General features: G+C 47.6%; 1 protein-coding gene across 2 annotated transcripts; it reads right to left on the minus strand.

The window, feature by feature from the left end:
- Positions 1–652: 652 nt before the first annotated feature.
- Positions 653–17,250, minus strand: HEPACAM (hepatic and glial cell adhesion molecule). Of its 2 annotated transcripts, none has more exons than XM_058664051.1 (7): positions 16,780–17,250; positions 4,625–4,966; positions 3,729–4,010; positions 3,365–3,464; positions 2,398–2,471; positions 2,043–2,110; positions 653–1,424 (listed from the first exon to the last, which is right to left on the minus strand). In XM_058664051.1, exons 1-7 carry the CDS (start codon positions 16,862–16,864, stop codon positions 1,122–1,124), a joined length of 1,254 nt encoding a protein of 417 aa, XP_058520034.1. In that variant the 5' UTR covers positions 16,865–17,250; the 3' UTR covers positions 653–1,121. The 2 variants fall into 2 exon arrangements, with proteins under 2 accessions (XP_058520034.1, XP_004597730.2); XM_004597673.2 differs by having other exon boundaries at positions 2,043–2,113.
- Positions 17,251–17,434: the final 184 nt, after the last annotated feature.

A 17,434-nucleotide genomic window follows, 5' to 3' on the forward strand; every position in this document is an offset into this window, starting at 1 on the left:
CTGGGGAGCTGCCCTTCAGGGATTCAGCACCAGGGTGTGGCATCTCACCTTAACCTTCAGCCCTGCATTTCAAGGCTGACCTGCCTCTTCCAGCGGTCTGAGCAACCCCGCCCCTCCTACAGCGCACTATCTCATTACGGGGGAGGGTCGGTTCTGGCTAACGAGCACTACTGCTCCAGTGGGTATGGGGAGGTGGAGGGGGGCGCTGAGAGGGGCTTGCTAGTAGGGTGAGGGCAGAGGGACTCTTGAGGCTGGAACAAAACTCCTCCTCCTCTTGCCCCCGTGACTGGGCTGGAGCCTTGCGATTGGCTCCCTGGGATAGTGGAGAGTCAGAGCTGTAGCTCAGAGGGATGGGGAAGGGTTGGGGATGCAAGGGGCCTGGAGGCCTCAGGGAGACGGGACAGAACACCCAGAGCCTCCTCTTCCAGCTTTGCGTTGCCCCTTGCTTCAGGAGTGGTACTGCCCTCTCCTACTAACTATTCAAGAGGTGTGGTCTGGGTATGGCCTGGCTACGCAGCAGACAGCCTCTCTGTATTCTGTTAGTGTGATTAGCGACCCCAACATCTGGGCAGGTGGGTGGCAGCAGATCCGCGGGTGGGCCGTGCGGTTCTGACATGCTCACCTCCACACATCGCCCACGTCCACTCTCTGACAGTTGGAAGAAGGTGTAATGATTGCTTGAAAAGCTTATTTTGTGAGCAAACTAGGGAGAAGGCATGAATGCGAGGGGTGAAAAAAGCAGTTCCCCACTCGCTGTCTGCAAAGTGCAGTGAGTGGGAATGTACTTTTGGGAATAATATAATCTGGGCTCCTCAAACGTGCCCCTTGGGAGGCGAGGTTTGGGGGGAAATCACACGAGTTCTTTGCTGGACAGAGCCAGGACAGGTTTAGGGTTATTGGTGTTAGTGTCCGGAAAACTTTTGGGGGGAATTTGGGCTCAAAATTTAAAACTCTATACGATCCTAAGAAGGCACAATCCTTACCCACCGAGAACACCCCACCAGATCGACTCTCCGCCAGCCCGCCGCACCCACCCGTGCATGCTCACACCGTTCGCGCCGCCGTAGGTGCGGGGCCCTCCCCGCGCCCCGCAATCGCGCCTCCCGGGGTCCGCACGCGGCTCAGGCGCTGATCTCCACCGGGCTGGCCTCGTCCTGCTCACGAATCATGTGCACGCCCGCAGTCCGCAGTGTGCGCGAGGCGCTGCGCGAGCGGCCCGGCGAGCTCGGGGCGCGTGGCGGCGATGAGTGCGTCCGGCTGGTGGCTGGCGAGCAGGCTGGCGAGCGCGGGTAACGGCGGACCGAGCGGAGGGGCAGCCCCGGCGAGCGGCCCGGCACCGTGGGCGACACGGAGTAGCCGGGCGGGCCGGGCTCTGGCGTGCTCCGAGGTTCTGGCGCAGGGCTGTCCTCCGGCTCCGGGGAGTCCTGCAAAGACCCGCGAGGCAGGTGTCAGCGGACACAGGCGGGGATGGGGCGCGCGTGTAGTGTTAAAGGGCGCTGGGAACCTTGACGCCCAGGCGTCACAGCTCTCACCACGCCCCCACCTACTGAAAGGCGGCAGGGTCTGCATTTTTCTTTTTTCTTTCTTTCTTTCTTTCTTTCTTTCTTTCTTTCTTTCTTTCTTTCTTTCTTTCTTTCTTTCTTTCTTTCTTTCTTTCTTTCTCTCTCTCTCTCTCTCTCTCTCTCTCTCTCTCTCTCTCTCTCTCTCTCTCTCTTCCTTCCTTCCTTCCTTTCTTTCTTTCTTTCTTTCTTTCTTCTTTTAGTGCTTTGTGCCTTTAATTGGCTGCTTTCCCCTTGCCTGGGAGAGCCTGAGGCTAGTTAGTTGTGCTGGAGTAGGGGAATTATAACCGGCGCCCAAAGATGTGGCACTTATTTATGTATTTAATTCTGGACAGGCCTGTTCATCATTTTGCCTTTCAGCCTTATTTTCCTCATCTCAAAAAATACGGTGGCACCAATAATTCACAAGGCTGTTGTGAGTATCTTAAAGGGATGTATACCAGTTACTGTGGGGCCCCAGCATCAGCACCCGGCCCAGCTCACCTTGTCCTTCAGAACGTACAGGGCCATGGGGTTCTTGCGCTCCTGCTCTCCACTCCGCGGGAGGGTTTCTGCTGCATGGGGGAAAGAGTGGGGTGACTGGCCCAGGTGCAGACCCTCTCCTCCAGCCAGAACCTAGGCTCGTGGTTCCCCAGGTACCAGGCAAGACGCCTACACAACCTTCAGGCCCACAGCAGCATCTCTGGGGTCCTACCTTGCTGGCACTCTCTGCTCTGCGGTTCTAGGGCAGTGGCTGGGGGCAGGGGCCCTGCAGAGCTGGCTTCTTGTGGCCCAGCTCTGTCCTTCCCTGGCAGCCCGCTGATCTGAGCATGGCTGGCAGGGGTGAGTGGTAACTCACCTTCTGATTTCAAACGGTCATCATTCTGATCCATGTATTCCAGGGAGGTTTGTTTCTCCAGCTTTCTCTTCTTCCTGCAAATCAGCCCAGCCCCTCTCATGAACAGGGCTGTTTTACTGCATGTGGGAGAGACAGACAGGGAGTGGTCTGATGGGCACAAAAGACACCTTGTGACTGAAAGGTGGGCTATGTGTGCCGGGACTGGGTGATGGTCCATGAACTTCGGAATGAGTCACATCTGGTTTTGCCTCCTGAGTCTGTCACTAGTTTCTATGGCAGTAAGCAAGTCATTTCACCACTGTCAGTCTTTGGGTCATGGTCTGTAAGCTGCAGGTAACCAGACTTCAAAAGGAGCATGTTAACCAGTGTAACCTGACCACCATTAATAATACTAGGGTTGGGAGATGGCATGGTGGTTTAACAGGCTAATCCTCCTCCTGCAGCACCAGCATCTCTGTGGTCACCATTCGTGTCCCAGCTGTGCTGCTTCCAGTCTAGCTCTCTGCTTGTGCTTTGTGAAAGCAGCAGAGCATGGCCCAAAGCCTTGGGACCCTGCACCTGTGTGAGAGAGCCAAAAGAAGCTCCTGGCTTCAGATTGGCTCAGCTGTGGCCATTTGGGAAGTGAACCCAAAGAATGAACGATTCTCTCTGTGTGTGTGTGTGTGTGTGTGTGTGTGTGTGAGAGAGAGAGAGAGAGAGAGAGAGAGAGAGAGAGAGAGAGAAAGAATGTGTGTGTCCGTCTCCTCTTCTCTGTAAATCTGCCTTTCAAATAAAAATAAATATTAAAAAAAATAGTGCCGAGGTAGTCCATGGCTAGGTGGTGAGCACAGGGCATGCTTCCTCGCGCAGACCTCCCTGATAGACATGCAGAGCTCTGGGAGGACAGGCATTTGAAAAGAGACACAAGGAAAGATCAGTCCTGGGGTTGGGGCAGACTGAAGGATTAGGGTGGCACTTGGAGGTTTACCTAGACTTTTTGGAGGGTTTCCAGCAGGCACACACTGTCACCAAGGTCACAAGGAGGAAGATGCCTCCTGTAGACAGGATGATATAGAGGGAGCTTCTTCCTGGTGAAAGGGAACAGCAAAGAGGTAGAAGAGTGTGCAGAGGAGGCAGCAGAGCAGAAAACTCTGCAGAGGGAGGAGCAGCTGGGGAGGGCCTGGTAGCAGGGCCAGCTGGAAGCTGCGCTTAGAGCCCACCAGCCACGTGGTTGGGTTGCTGCCCCCATGGGTAGATGGTTCATCTCTGCCTCCTCTCCCCCTCTGCAGTGGCACACTCTGAGAGACCCATGCCTCTCAGGGTCGCTAGGAACACGGGTAGGGAGACTCAACTGTACACTGTGATCTTGACGGGCAGGCTGCGGCCCTGGCTGATCGGGTTCTCCACCACACAGCTGTACAGGTCATCATCCTCCAGGAGCACGCGGGTGATGGTGAGCACCTTCTGGTCGGGGGACAGCAGCAGCCGCGAGTCGTTGAGCAGGGGCTTGCCGTCCTTCAGCCAGGTGTAGCTGGGCTTGGTGCCATTCTCGTGCGAGCAGTTCAGGGTGAAAGCCTCGCTGAGCTCCAGCACTGTGGTCGAAGCCACTAATACCTGTGGCCTTGAAATGGGCACTGAGACCCAGTAGGGGGGCCTGTGAGTCAGCGGGTGGGAAAGCTTCTCCCCTTCCTTCAGTTCCTCCAGGGCTTCTGCCTCGTGTTCTTTCCCATCCTTCCTTCGTTTACTCACCAGTTGCTCACTGAGCTCTCTCTAGGCATAGGAACTCTAATGCTAAGCCAAACAGCTGTGTGCCTGTCCTTATTCCCTTGTTTCCAAATACCTTCCCCAAACCACTGGGCTTTAACGTCTTCTACTGACCCAGCCTGGAAGACACGTTGCTTGGAATGAGCCCAGTTCCCACAGTCTGGGTTCAAATCTTGACTCTGCTCCTTACTAGCTGTGTTCCTTTCTTACTTACCCTTTCAACTGCAAACCGGGGATAGTGACATTAAACTATTCTTAGATTATGATAAGTATTAAAGGAATGAGCATCCAAAAAGCACTGTCTCTGGCACTTAGTAAGGACTCCGTTAGCTCCACCTGTATGCCAACTTCCAACATCCCACAAGCTCACTCTCAGCCCCCTGGTGTCTTCCGTGTTGGTCTGCGCTGAGTCTAGCTGCTGTTCTGGGCAGAGCCTGCCCAGCCCAGGTGCCAGCCCTGGCTCATTCCCATCAGACAATCTTACCATCTACTGTGAGGTTAATGGTCTTCTCCCCAGTGAAGGTGTCATCAGTGATGGAGATCTCAACCTCGTAGGTGCCCTCGTCGGCCAGCTGGAGGTCGCTGAGCAGCAGCGAGCCGTTCTCAAACAGGCGGATGCGGTCTCGGTAGTCTGGCCGCAGAGTGCCAATGACCTCCGTGCCGATGGACTGCACCACGGTCACTGGCTTGTCCCGCTTCAGCTGCCACTTCACTACAGGCTTGTCGCTGCTGGTGCTGCTGTACTGCACGGAGAGCAGGGCCGACTTGCCCACTGTGCCGCGGATCAGGCGCACCGGGCTGGTGATGTTCACCCCCTCAAGGGGGTCTGCAGACAGAGGCCCATGGGGAAGAGGGCAGTGTCAGCCCTTGGTTCCTTAGCCAACTCCCGCCTTTAAGCCCTCCACTCTTCCTGCTAGAGCTTACTTTCTTGCATGTCGGTGCCATGTCCTCGCCCACTGGATGTCTACCCCCAGCCTCCCTCATGGACAATCCACGCCCCTCAGTGCTTTTTCCATCTGGTTCTCTGGATTTCCTTATCTCAATTGTCTCTTCTTGTAGAAGTTTCTAATTAACCCACACCCTATGTATTTCATTCACAGATATATTTGAACAGACAGCATTGAGTAAAGCCACTGCCTGTGACACTGGTTTCCCATATGGGTGCTGGGTCATTTCTTGGGTGCTCGGCTTCTGATCCAGGTCCCTGCTAATGGCCTGGGAAAGCAGCAGCAGATGACCCCAGTTTTTGGGCCCCTGAACCCACATGGGAGATCCAGATGAAGCTCCTGGCTCCTGGGTTTTGACTCAGCCCTGGCTTTTGCAGCCATCTGAGGAGTGAACCAGCAGACAGAACATCTCTCTACCTCTCCCTCTGTGTAACTCTTTCAAATAAATACATAAAAACTTTAAAAGAGATATTTAGTGAGCACCTGTTCTATGCCACATTCTTTTCTATATTGTTGAATTGCATCAAAAGCAAAGTAGACAATATTCTATGCCTACTAAAGCTTATAGTTCATTGGCCTTTAGAATAAATTTGTAATATATTGACTGAGGATCGGGAGGACAGGAAATTGGAATATGCATGGGAAAATAGGTTCACAAGAAAGGAATGTGGTTAAGACAGTGGCAATAAAGGGGCAACTTACACGTCTAAAGACATGAGGACCACCGCCCAGTCACACCATGTGCTTCCCTGTCCTAACCACAGCTTTAGTGCCAGCTTACCAAGTCTGCCCGTGCAGAACAGCACTGCAGTTGTGTAGGTGGCTTTGGGAATTCACCAAAACTCCAGCCAAATTTGGGGCATCAGAAGAGCCTTACAGCACTGAGTGCTATCACTTAGCCACCAGATAGATTTGGGCACAAAATCTTCTGAACTTCCTTCTTCTTATTAAAAAAATATATAGAAGGGTAATAAGAACAGCAGCCACCGCCTTAACAAGTTTACAAGATTGTGAGACGCAATATGCGCATCTGTTGTTGTTGCCTAGTATAGAAAACACACACGGGCACAGCAGAGATGTGGCCCTGTGTTGCCTGTGTGATCCAAGAGCAGTCAGTCCCCTAAGGGAAGAGTCATAGGCTGGATGGTCTCATTGGGTTGTTCTGATCCTCCAATTCTTGGATTTTACTGTCCTGTCCAATTCAGTGCAGCATCTCCCATTTCAGTGGAGCTTGTAGGAGCTTTCAGACCTGCACAGTGCTGTTCATTGGTATCATCTGGCTCAAGGAAGGTCTGCTGGAGAGTATGCCAATTGAGAGCAGGGCTGAAATCCAGGTTCTCAGGCCCTCTGCAATCTCCCCAGCTGCTTGCTTCCTCTATCATTGTCTCAGAAGTTTCCTCTTGGGCCCGGTGTGGTAACCTAGTGGCTGAAGTCCTCACCTTGCATGCACTGGTATCCTATATGGGTTCTGGTTCACATCCTGGCTGCTCCACTTCCCATACAGCTCCCTACTTGTGGCCAGGGGAGGGCAGTAGAGGATGGCCCAAAGCCTTGGGGCCCTGCTCTTGCATGGGGGGCCTGGAGGAGGATCCTGGCTCCTGGTTTAGGATTAGTTCAGCTCCAGTCATTGCGGCCACTTGGGAGTGAACCAGCAGATGGAAGATATTTCTCTCTGTCTCTTCCTCTCTCTATAAATCTGCCTTTCCAATAAAAATAAATAAATCTTAAAAAAAAGTTGTTTCCTCTTTCTCACTTCATTTCCCACTCTCCATGGTTGCATTTTACATCCAGAGAAGCTGAGTGGTACATGTCCCTCCCTTGCTCTGCTCCTTGTGCCTGGAAGGCCTACACCAGAAAAAAACAAGAAGCAGTTACACTAGGATGTTGGTCATGAGATGAAGAATAAGGCAAATTTTATTTGCTACAGATATTTAGCCCATTTTGGGAGCAGGTGCTATGTTGAGTAGCAAGCTCCTCATCTTTGCAAGTGGTGAAGAAAGGCCAGTTAGTTATTTCACCTCTGGGGATGTCAGCGTCTTTGTATGTACAGAGAAGTGATGGGGGCCAAGTGATCTGAGCACCTTCTCGCCTCTGATATTGTATGAGCCGTTAGCAGCCAGCTCTGTTAGAATCATGAAACCCTGAGCATGGAACAGACAGGCTCCAACGACCCATGCTGCTGTGGATATGAGCATCAAATGTCACATGTCTGTTATTGAGGGAAGGCAGTACAGGGAAAGGAGCGAGGACAAAATCAAACACCCAACCCTTTTTAAACATTTAAAAAGTCATATGAAATTTTTATGATTTAAGTTCTTAGAAACAATAACTTAAGAGGTTGATTTTAGATAATAAAACATGCACAGGGTAGTCTAGATTCTTCACTTTGTAGGTGATTTATTAAACTTGGACTCTTATAACTGTGAGGTGATGCTTGTTTCTTCAACATTTATATGATTTCTTACTGTTTCATTATCTCTCCAAACTTATTCAAGCATTTTTTTTAAAGATTTATTTTATTTTTATTACAAAGTCAGATACACTGAGAGGAGGGGAGACAGAGAGGAAGTGGAGCTGCCGGGATTAGAACCAGCGGCCATATGGGATCAAGGCGAGGACCTTAGCCACTAGGCCACGCTGCCGAGCCCTATTCAAGCATTTTTTACTGAAGATACTTTAGTTTCTTTAAAATTGCTATATAAAAATGAAAAGGAGTGAAATATGATTCCAGCTCACCAGCTTTAGTGGAAGAAGTGGTGAGGACTAGAGCCTTTCTGGCCCCCAAAGCTTGGTGGAGTTCTTGTGAATCCCTGTGGCCCTAGTCGACTAAAATTCATGTGTGATCCTCAAGGTTTCTTCCAACTCTTAGTTTCTGTGATTATTATGTTGGAATTTCCTGCCTAGTAACTGCTAATTGCCAGGCTTCTCCTGGCTTAGAAAAGCAAGCCTTCACATTTGTGGTGAATTGGGTAAAGCCACCAGCTACAATGCTGGCAACCAATATGGATACCAGTTCATGTCCTGACTGCTCCTTGTTCTATCCAGCTCCCTACTAAAGCACTTGAGAAAGCAGCAGAAGACGGACCAAGTTCTTGGCCCCCTGTTACCTAAGTGGGCAACCTAAAAGAAGCTTCTGGCTCTTAGTTTTGACTTGACTCAGCCCTGGTCATTCTGACCATCTGAGGCATGAACCAAAAGATCGAAGGTACTTATCTCTCTCTTTCTCTCTCTCTGTGGCACTGACTTTCAAATAAATAAATAATAATGTATGTACGTATGGTATAGTATGTATGGCATATGGTGAAAAAAAAATCCATAGTGCTTTGTTAAAGGCCAGGGTGATGACCAAATGATTGGATGCATCCGTCCCCTGTGAGGACCCAGCTGGAAGTCGTGGGCTATGTACAGGAGGGCTGAAAATGCAGAGTCATGTTGAGGTTAGCAGCTCTACATGTGACCCCAAGCACCAAACTTTGAAGTGTCTCTTTTCCTTCTTCCAGGAGACTGGAGAGTGACAGCCCCAACATCAAGGTTAAGTGGAACGGGTTCTCCCTCCCTTTTCAACTTTTCTGGACTTCTCCCTTCAGCTTCCTGGACTCCATTCTTTTCCATCCCCTCTGAGGTCCTGGCAGTCCTATTGTGATGTATTTTGCCTCTTCAGTCTGCTCTTTCTGTCAACTCAAGCTTGATTCATTCCGAGCAAGAGCAGCAGAGAAGCTGCAGCCTAGAGACTGCCGCCTGGGCTAGGTGGGTAGCTCCCCTGCCTGTGAACATGGCTGTGTGCCTGAGCTGAGGGTTACATGCACACGACTCCATCAGCAAATGGTGGAGTCCCTCAGAGGTTGACAAAGAGAGCATTTTGCTGAGCAAACACTGTTAAAAAAAAAGAAAGAAAGAAAGCAAAGCAAAAACAAAACTCCAGCCCAAAGAACACAGAAGCCTGGGCAGGGGGGAAAACGGGACACAGAAATGAGGAAATAGCTTACTGCTGCCCAGAGTGGAAAGGAAGGCCACCAGGAACATTCAACCTGGAGAAGCTATTAACTGGCTCATTGTCTCTGAGGCAGCAATATGTGGAAAGTCTCTGTTCCCACCAGAGGCTGAACAAACGGAAATAAACATCTCAGCACGACATTCCTGTCAGCCTAAACAATGCCACTATAGATTCCTTGGGGCCCTTGTGCTGTCATACCAAGGACCGGCGAGCTCTGCAGGGCGAGAAAGTTTCTACAAGTAGTCTTGGTTTGCTCAACTACCCCTTTCCTTACAGAAACCATTTTAATTTTGTGTGTATGTGTTTGAGAGACAGAGAGTTTCCATCTGCTAGTTGACTCCCCACATGCATGAAGCTGTGGACAGCAGATGAAGCCAAGACCAGGTGATGGTCATGAAATCCAGGTCTCCCATGACAGTGGCAGGAACCCAATTCCTGAGCTTGCACTGCTGCCTTCCAGGTCCTGGATTAGACGCCAGAGGTGGATATTGAACCCAGTACGGGACATGGACATCTTAACTGCTAGGCCAAATGCCCCTCCCCTCACTCTCCCACCCCCATCTAGGCAAAAGCTTCCTTTCCCAGTATTTGCCTTGAATTTACCTTTGAACATTGTCATTGGCATGATGCCCAACTTGCTCACCTTATCCATACTCTCTGCCATTCACAACTGCAGCTCCATTCTATCTGAAGGTCTTTGTTTTGTTTCTGTGTCCATGGAGAAGTCCCACCATCCCTTTGCCATCATCGATACCCTTCTCTAAACTTTCTTCATTATATCTAATATATCGTCTCCTTTTTGAGGCATGGTGGCCAGAACTGCATACAGTAATGCAAGGTAGCATGTGCTTGGATTTCTGAAAAACATACTGGTCCCACTTTCATTTCTTAACATCCTTCCTAATTAATGATGGTCTGAAAAAAACAACTCTCCCTTGTGGCTACCGCATAGGTGAATTACTTATTGTATAATACTGGAATGACTGTGTTGTATTCTTTTCTTTTTATAAGATTTAATTATTTCTATTGTGAAGGCAGATCAGATTTACAGAGAGAAGGAAAGACAATGGCCCAAGCTGAGCTGATCCAAAGCCAGGAGCTTCATTAGGGTCTCCCATGTGGGTGCATAGTCCCAAGGCTTTGGGCTGTCCTCTACTGCTTTCCCAAACCACAAGCAGCTGGAAATGAACCAGTGCCTATACGGGATCTTGGTGCTTGCAAAGCAAAGTCATCGTGCCTGGCCCAATTGAGTTGTATTCTTCTGTTGTTATCTATGAGAATGTGACATCAATCATTCAGGAATACGGGAGAAAACCAGGAAACAGAAAGTGCTTCCCTAGGAACAAAAACAAATGGTCGCTAACATTTAACCTACACTCCAAGGAATGTAAATGTCCAAGACTATGTACCCCTCTCCCTCTTACTCTCTCTATCTCTCTCTCTCCTTCTCCTTCTGCCTCTTTCTCTGCCTTTCAGGTAGGTAAAAAATAAACATTTTTTAAAATAGGGGATCCAGATATTTACCATGTTAATGGGTTATAACAATTATTGTTAAACTGTCAATTCTCCCAAATGGATTTATAACTTAATATAATACTATTCAAAATTCTAGAAAGTTTGTTTTGGTCATGAGGATAAATCAACAGAAGAGTCCCTAAACAGACTTATATGATCGTGCAATGTATGACAAAAGCGACACTGTAGTGTAGCAAGGAAAGAGTGGGTGTTTTTTGCCTTTCAATAAATAGCACTAGACCATATACGGAAAAAAAGAAATCCTAACCCTTAACCCTCATCTATTTTATCAATTCCAGGTGGACTATGGATCTAAATGTGAAAGTCCAAACAATAACAACATTCATTTCCATGGCTTGAGGGTGGGTATAGATCTCTTAGACAAGACACAAGGTAATAACCATAAAAGAAGAAAATGGTACATTGGACGCAACATGATTAAGAATTTCTGTTCATTAAAAGATACCAGTTCAACAGTGAAAGGGGAATCCATAGAGTACTAGAAAGAACTCAAATGCAAAATATTTTCTAAAAATTCCTACAAATTTTTATTTTAAAAAGTAAACAGTAGGAAAATAGACAAATTTAAGAGATTCAAAAAGATATTCAAATGATTAATAAAACATGAAAAATCAGGTCGGACGCAATGGCTCTGTGGTTAAATCCTTGCCTTGCAAGTACTAGGATCCCCTGTGGCTTCCTGTTTGTCTCACAGCTGCTCCACTCCCCATCCAGCTCCTTGTGACCTGGGAAAGCAGCAGAAGATGGTCCAAAACCTTGGGATCCTGCACTTGCCTGGGAGACCCAGAAGTAGCTCCTAGTTTTGAATCAGCTCAGCCCCAATCATTGTGGCCACTTAGGGAGTGAACCAGAGGATGGAAGATCTTTCTGTCTCTCCCTCTCTCTCTGTAAATCTGACTTTCTAATACAAAAAACCTTGAAAAATATAAAAAAAAAGTCAGCTTCATTAATTATCAAAGAAATGCAATATTAAATTGCCGCAATAGTAGCTCAGTCAGAATGAAAGAGAAAATACAACTGTTGGTTAAGACGTGTGCCATCTGGAATTCTCATACATCTTGGTGTGGGGTATAATGGCTACAAACACTTGTGAAAATGACTCTGTCCTTCAACTAAAGCTAAACAAACACAAACTCTACAACTTGGCTGTTTTATGTCTATGTACATCTTCAAAAGAAATGCTCCTATCTGTTCACCAAAATCCAACTGTTAGAAAACTTGGGGGTGTGGAGGGAAGCAATGAGATGGCTCAACGGGCTTATCTTCTGCCTGCTAATGCCAGAATCCCATATGGACACCCGTTCGTGTCCTGTCTGCTTCACTTCCTATCCAGCTCCCTGTTTATGGCCTGGGAAAACAGTAAAGGGTGGCTCAAAGCCTTGGGACCCTGTACCCACATGGGAGATTCAGAAGGAGCTCCTGGATCCTGGCTTCAGATCAGCTCAGCTCTGGCTGTTGGAGCCATTTGGGGAGTGAACTAGTGGATGGAGATCCTTCTTTCTGTAAATCCCCCTTTCCAGTAAAAAATCTTTAAAAATTAAAGGAAAGATTTGTGTCTGATGCTTTGGCCTAGCAAGTGAAGCTGCCTCCTGCAGCACCAGGATCCCATATGGGCATCAGTTTAAGTCTTGCCTGCTGCACTTACGATCCAGCTCCCTGCCTAGGAAAGCAGTGGAAGATGGCACAAATGATGGGGATGCTGGGGCCCCTGAACCCATGTGAGTGACCCAGAAGAAGCTCCTGACTTTGGACTGGTTCAACTCCAGCTGTTGTAGCTGTTTGGGAGAGTGAGTCAGTAGATGGAGGATCTCTTTCTGTCTCTCCCTCTCTCTGTAACTCTGCTTTTCAAATAAATAAATATTTCTTTTTTAAAAGAAGCTTTAATGACTCGATTCATAAAGCACCATGCAGCAGTTGTCTGGGTTGGTTTGGAAATGATCAGGGTGTCTATCAGAGTTAGATGAATACATTGTGGTATAGCCACACAATGGAATAACATATAGTAAACACCAAACAAATTATAACACCAACATAAATGCAACTTGGTGTTCAGCAAAGGTAGACAGACAGTGTACTGTATACATATCATCACACAATTCAGGACAAAATCAATCAGAAGTTAGTATGCCACAGTAATCCTAAAGGGAGGGCAGAGGCATATGGATGATCCTGGGGTGCTGAAATACTCTGCTTGTTGTTTTGGGGACTGATTACATGAGTTTTTTCAGTTCTTTTTTTTTTTTTTTAAGATTTATTCATTTTATTACAGCCAGATATACACAGAGGAGGAGAGACAGAGAGGAAGATCCTCCATCTGATGATTCACTCCCCAAGTGAGCTGCAACGGGCCGGTGCGCGCCGATCCGATGCCGGGAACCAGGAACCTCTTCTGGGTCTCCCACGCGGGTGCAGGGTCCCAAAGCATTGGGCTGTCCTCGACTGCCTTCCCAGGCCACAAGCAGGGAGCTGGATGGGAAGTGGAGCCGCCGGGACCAGAACCGGCGCCCATATGGGATCCCGGGGCCTTCAAGGCGAGGACTTTAGCCGCTAGACCACGCCGCCGGGCCCGAGTTTGTTCAGTTCTTAAAGCATAAAAACTTTACTGTTAGTACTATACCCTCATTCTAAATGCATTTTCAGATATATAATTTTTAAATACCAAAACCGGATAGTACCTGTACCATGGAAATGAACTTCAAGCTAAAAAGGGTGAAACCCAGGCAAGGGACTTGTTCCTAATGATTTCCTAGAGTGGAATACTAGTAGGATTTGGGTGAGTAAACCCTTGAAAATCAGATGAGCTAGCCTTAGGACATGAATGCTTGTGTCTGTGGAGAACATCAAAGAATGAATGTCACTTGTCTGATACTAGTTCAGTGGTTCCTTCCATAACTCAAGATACAGATTAATCTTGTGGGAGCCAGGACCATACGGTTCAATGACTCTTCTAGGGCCAAATCTTAAAAACCACAGTTCCCAGCATCCCTTGCAGTAGGGGTGGTCATGTGACTAAGTCCCAACCATAGAACCAGCTACTAGAAGAAATGTGCGCTATTTACAGACCTTGCTGAACAAATTCTTCCTTGTATATTACCACCCCCTCTATATTTATTTATACATTTTCTATGTATAAATTCTTCCTTGTATATTACCATCCCCTCTATATTTATTTATTTATACATTTTCTATGTGGAAGAAATTTGATCGTGATTATGAGAAGCACATGTCAAGGACCAAATTGGCAGAGCACCATCGGCTGTGTCCCTCGAATCATCCTGGGTCAGAGGCCTTCCTCATGCAGGCCTAGTCCAGACTGTCACATAGCTTATGCCAGGAACTTAAATGTTAGTATCTATTTGTCATGGAATCTTGACATTTTGCTTTTATATGTATATATTTTAAGATTTATTTATTTCTTTTAAAAGAGTGATAGAAAGAGGAGAGAGAGATCTGCCATTCACTGGTTCACTTCTCAGATAGCTGCAAAAGCCAGGTCTGGGCCAGTCCAAAGCCAGGAGTCAGGAGTTTCATTTGGCTCTCCCAGGTAGGTAGTAGGGGCCCAAACACTTGCTTATAGTCTGCTGCTTTTCCAAGGCCACTAGCAGGGAGCTGGATTGGAAGAACAGCTGAACCTCTAACTGGTGCCCATGTGGGATGCTGGCAGTGTAGGTGGAGGCTTTACTCACTATGCCACAGTGTTGGCCTTAAAAAACAAGCTTTCTAATAAATAATCCATTAAGAATAGCAAGATTTCCTTATAGAATCTCACCTTGTATTACTCTTTGGTTGCAGCAGAACAGGCTGATCCTGCACTCAATTCTCACCCTATCGTAACTAATATCTTAGCAGTTAATATTTAGATGCTTTTATTATGCTATGAAGTCCATTTATACAAGATCCTTTATCACTTTCTGCCTTTCCTAGTCACACTGAACCAGATCTTTCTGCAATTCTTTTCTTTCATTCAGTTCATTCAATGACCTGAAGGTCTTTGGGGCCATCTCCACTTTGCATGTTTGACTACGCCAGTCCTATCTGCAGCTCCTTGTCTCCACGACTCCCCCTCTTGTTATTTTCTCAAGTCAATGCAATTTACCCCGAGACTCCTCTCCCAAAAGCTGAACACTAGCCTACCTAACTTTAGGTTCATATTATCAACTTATTTTTGATACATTTTATGGTATTGGTTTACTCCTGAAAATCCAACTTTGGCCTGTATGTTTCTTCTTCTGAAACTATGACAGCTTCTTCGTGGTTTCTTCACAGGACTTTTCTTCCTCTTGCTGCTCTGGTTTTAATTCATTTTTCCCTTCTCCTAGTGAATGTTACTAATTCTCATCTTTTAAACCCTCATCTATGCACTGATAACTTCCAAATGCCTCTGTCCACGTTAACCTCTCCCCCGCTCAGCTTCAGGCTACCTAACGTTTTCACATGGAGCCTCAGTAGGGTTCTACCTAAACATGGAAAAGAACTAATCAACATGTCACCCAACCCTAGCTCATTTTTGGTTTATGGTTTTACCTAGAAAACCTACTACCTTCTCTGGATCTTTTTAGCAGTCACTTGACCCTGACTTTGCCACCAAAATTCTATTTCAACATGCCTCATTCCCTACCTTTATTCCAATTCTAGTTTGTGTTGTTTCTTTCCTAGATTGTTTCACTAGCCTTGTTAAGGGGATGAATTATTTTCACCCAAAATTCATATGCTGAAGTCCTAACCCCCTAGAGCCACAGAATATGATCTTCTTTGGTGATGGGGTCTTGCAGATTTATTAAGATTAGATCACCCTGGAGTAGAGTAGCTCACTGTGGCATGCATTCTGCTGAAAAGGGAAATCTGAACACAGACATACAAGCAAGGAGAATCCCATGTGAAGACCAGAGTTATGCTGCCTCAAGCCATGAACAATCAGACCCTAGAAGGAAGACGTGTACCAGACCGTTGCCTCACACCTTCAGAGGGAGCTTGTCCCACTGTTCCTTGATCTCTACTTCAAGCTTCAGAACTGAGAAGATGGCCGCCCAGCACATGATGCTTCGCCACAGCAGCGCTGGGGGACCGGGGAGAGCTTCCTCTTTTACTTTATCGGCCTCTACTTTCCCTTCACTGCAGGCTGACTGAACCAGCTGCAAAGTATCCTCAATTCTGCCAATTCCCCAATTAAAAATCACCTGATTGCCTTTTCAAGCCATAATTCACAGGTAATATTCCAGGTTCCTGAGTATGGTATATGAGCCTGCTGCTTGATTCAGTTCATGCGTTTCTCTCCAGAAATGATGAACTACTGGGCTCCGCCTAAACATGTTGCTATTTCAAGCTGTTGACCTTTGCCGATTTCCCCAACAAGAATGCCCACTCACATTCCTACCTATTTATCTCATTCTTTAAAATTCAGTGCAGACATTCCTTCTACCAGGAAGCCACTCCTGGTATCCCCCACCCTCACCCTGTACCACCAGCAGCAGCTCCCTGGTAGGCAGCATTCCTGATTTCTACGTATTCTCTGCACATCTGCACACAACAATCTCTGTATCTGTTCACCCAGTGAGTTGTGAATTCCTCAGCTTTCTGTAATTGATAGATACATGCAATGTATTTAAAAATAAGATCAGTTCTCTAAGGAGTTGACAGGGGGCGTTACGACAGGTAAATGTCCATGGCATAATAAATTGCGGATACGTTGGTATGAATCAGTCAAACCAGGAGGCTCATTATATCCAAAATGTCCTTCATCTCCCTTGCTGTTTTACACTCTTTGAAGTCAGAGTGGAGGCTGGGGAAGCACAAAACTAAGATTTCCCCTACCCCTCCCTCCAAGCCCCACCATAATCCCTTGGAAAGAATGCTGAATTGTCACACGCCAACAAGTCATCCCATAAGACATGGCCCAGTGCCCTCCATCTCATGCACTGAATGCCGTGGGAGCTCCTCAGTCATGCCGCCTTTGGGGGGAGGGGTCCAGGCCCGAGGCTCGCAGAATGAAGAAATACATTCAACACTAATGCCTGGATTTACTGAGATGCTTCCCACGACAGCTGGGCTCTCTCCCTCCTCCCACCCCAAAGGCATTCGGGGGCCCTCCGCTCCCCTCTCCCTCTTCTTTGAAAGCCTTGGGGCCTTCCTCCAGCCCCTCTCTTACCCTTGGGGGACTCCTACCTGACTGGATCAGAAGAAGGTAGACAAAAGGAGCGAGGCGCAGGGCCCCAGAGGCTCTGCAAAGGGCTCCCCTTTCTCTCTTCATTTTGGGTGGCGTTCTCCAGCTCTGGTGCAGACAATTAGCATGATTTCTCCACTCTGGGCACGTCCCTTTGTACCACTCAGAGTTTCGCTGTCCTAACACAGCTCTGCCAACTTCCCTCTGAATACACAGGGCTCTGTGTGTTGCTGGACTGGTTCTTTCCCCTCTCTCAGACTTAGCATTTTCTATTTTCCCAGCTCTACATCCCTAGGAAGGAATATGGGATCTGCTTAGGAGGTAATTTCCAATGGCGGTTCCAGCATGGGAGGGGGTGGCAGTGGTGACCCCGCAGTTCTATATCCAGTTTCACTCCTGGAGCAGAAGAGGATCTGGGCTCAGTGAGGGTGCTGCGCTGGGATGTGCATTCAACTGGACCTTGGGTCCCAGCCTCTCCTGTCTCCACCTCACACTCCTGAATTCTGGGAAGGAAGGTTTCTTGCCAGGACATACCTCCAAAAAGCTTTGCAAGGGGAGGGTGAGGAGCTTTTAAAAAGCTGAGAGATTCCAGAGAATGGCTGAAGAAATAAAAAAAACCCATTCCACTCCAAAAGAAAAAAAAAAAAAATATATATA

The sequence above is a fragment of the Ochotona princeps genome, chromosome 4 (genome assembly GCF_030435755.1).
Source record: "Ochotona princeps isolate mOchPri1 chromosome 4, mOchPri1.hap1, whole genome shotgun sequence".
Classification (NCBI taxonomy): Eukaryota; Metazoa; Chordata; class Mammalia; order Lagomorpha; family Ochotonidae; genus Ochotona; species Ochotona princeps.

Bases quoted from the DNA above. Each gene is read 5' to 3' on its own strand.
- HEPACAM (XM_004597673.2), bottom strand. From the start codon at position 16,864: ATGAAGAGAGAAAGGGGAGCCCTTTGCAGAGCCTCTGGGGCCCTGCGC. The intron at 4,011-4,624 runs GTAAGATTGTCT...ACTGGGTCTCAG, and splicing joins CATTAACCTCACAGTAGATG to TGCCCATTTCAAGGCCACAG. The intron at 2,472-3,364 runs GTAAACCTCCAA...GCTGATTTGCAG, and splicing joins AAACCCTCCAAAAAGTCTAG to GAAGAAGAGAAAGCTGGAGA.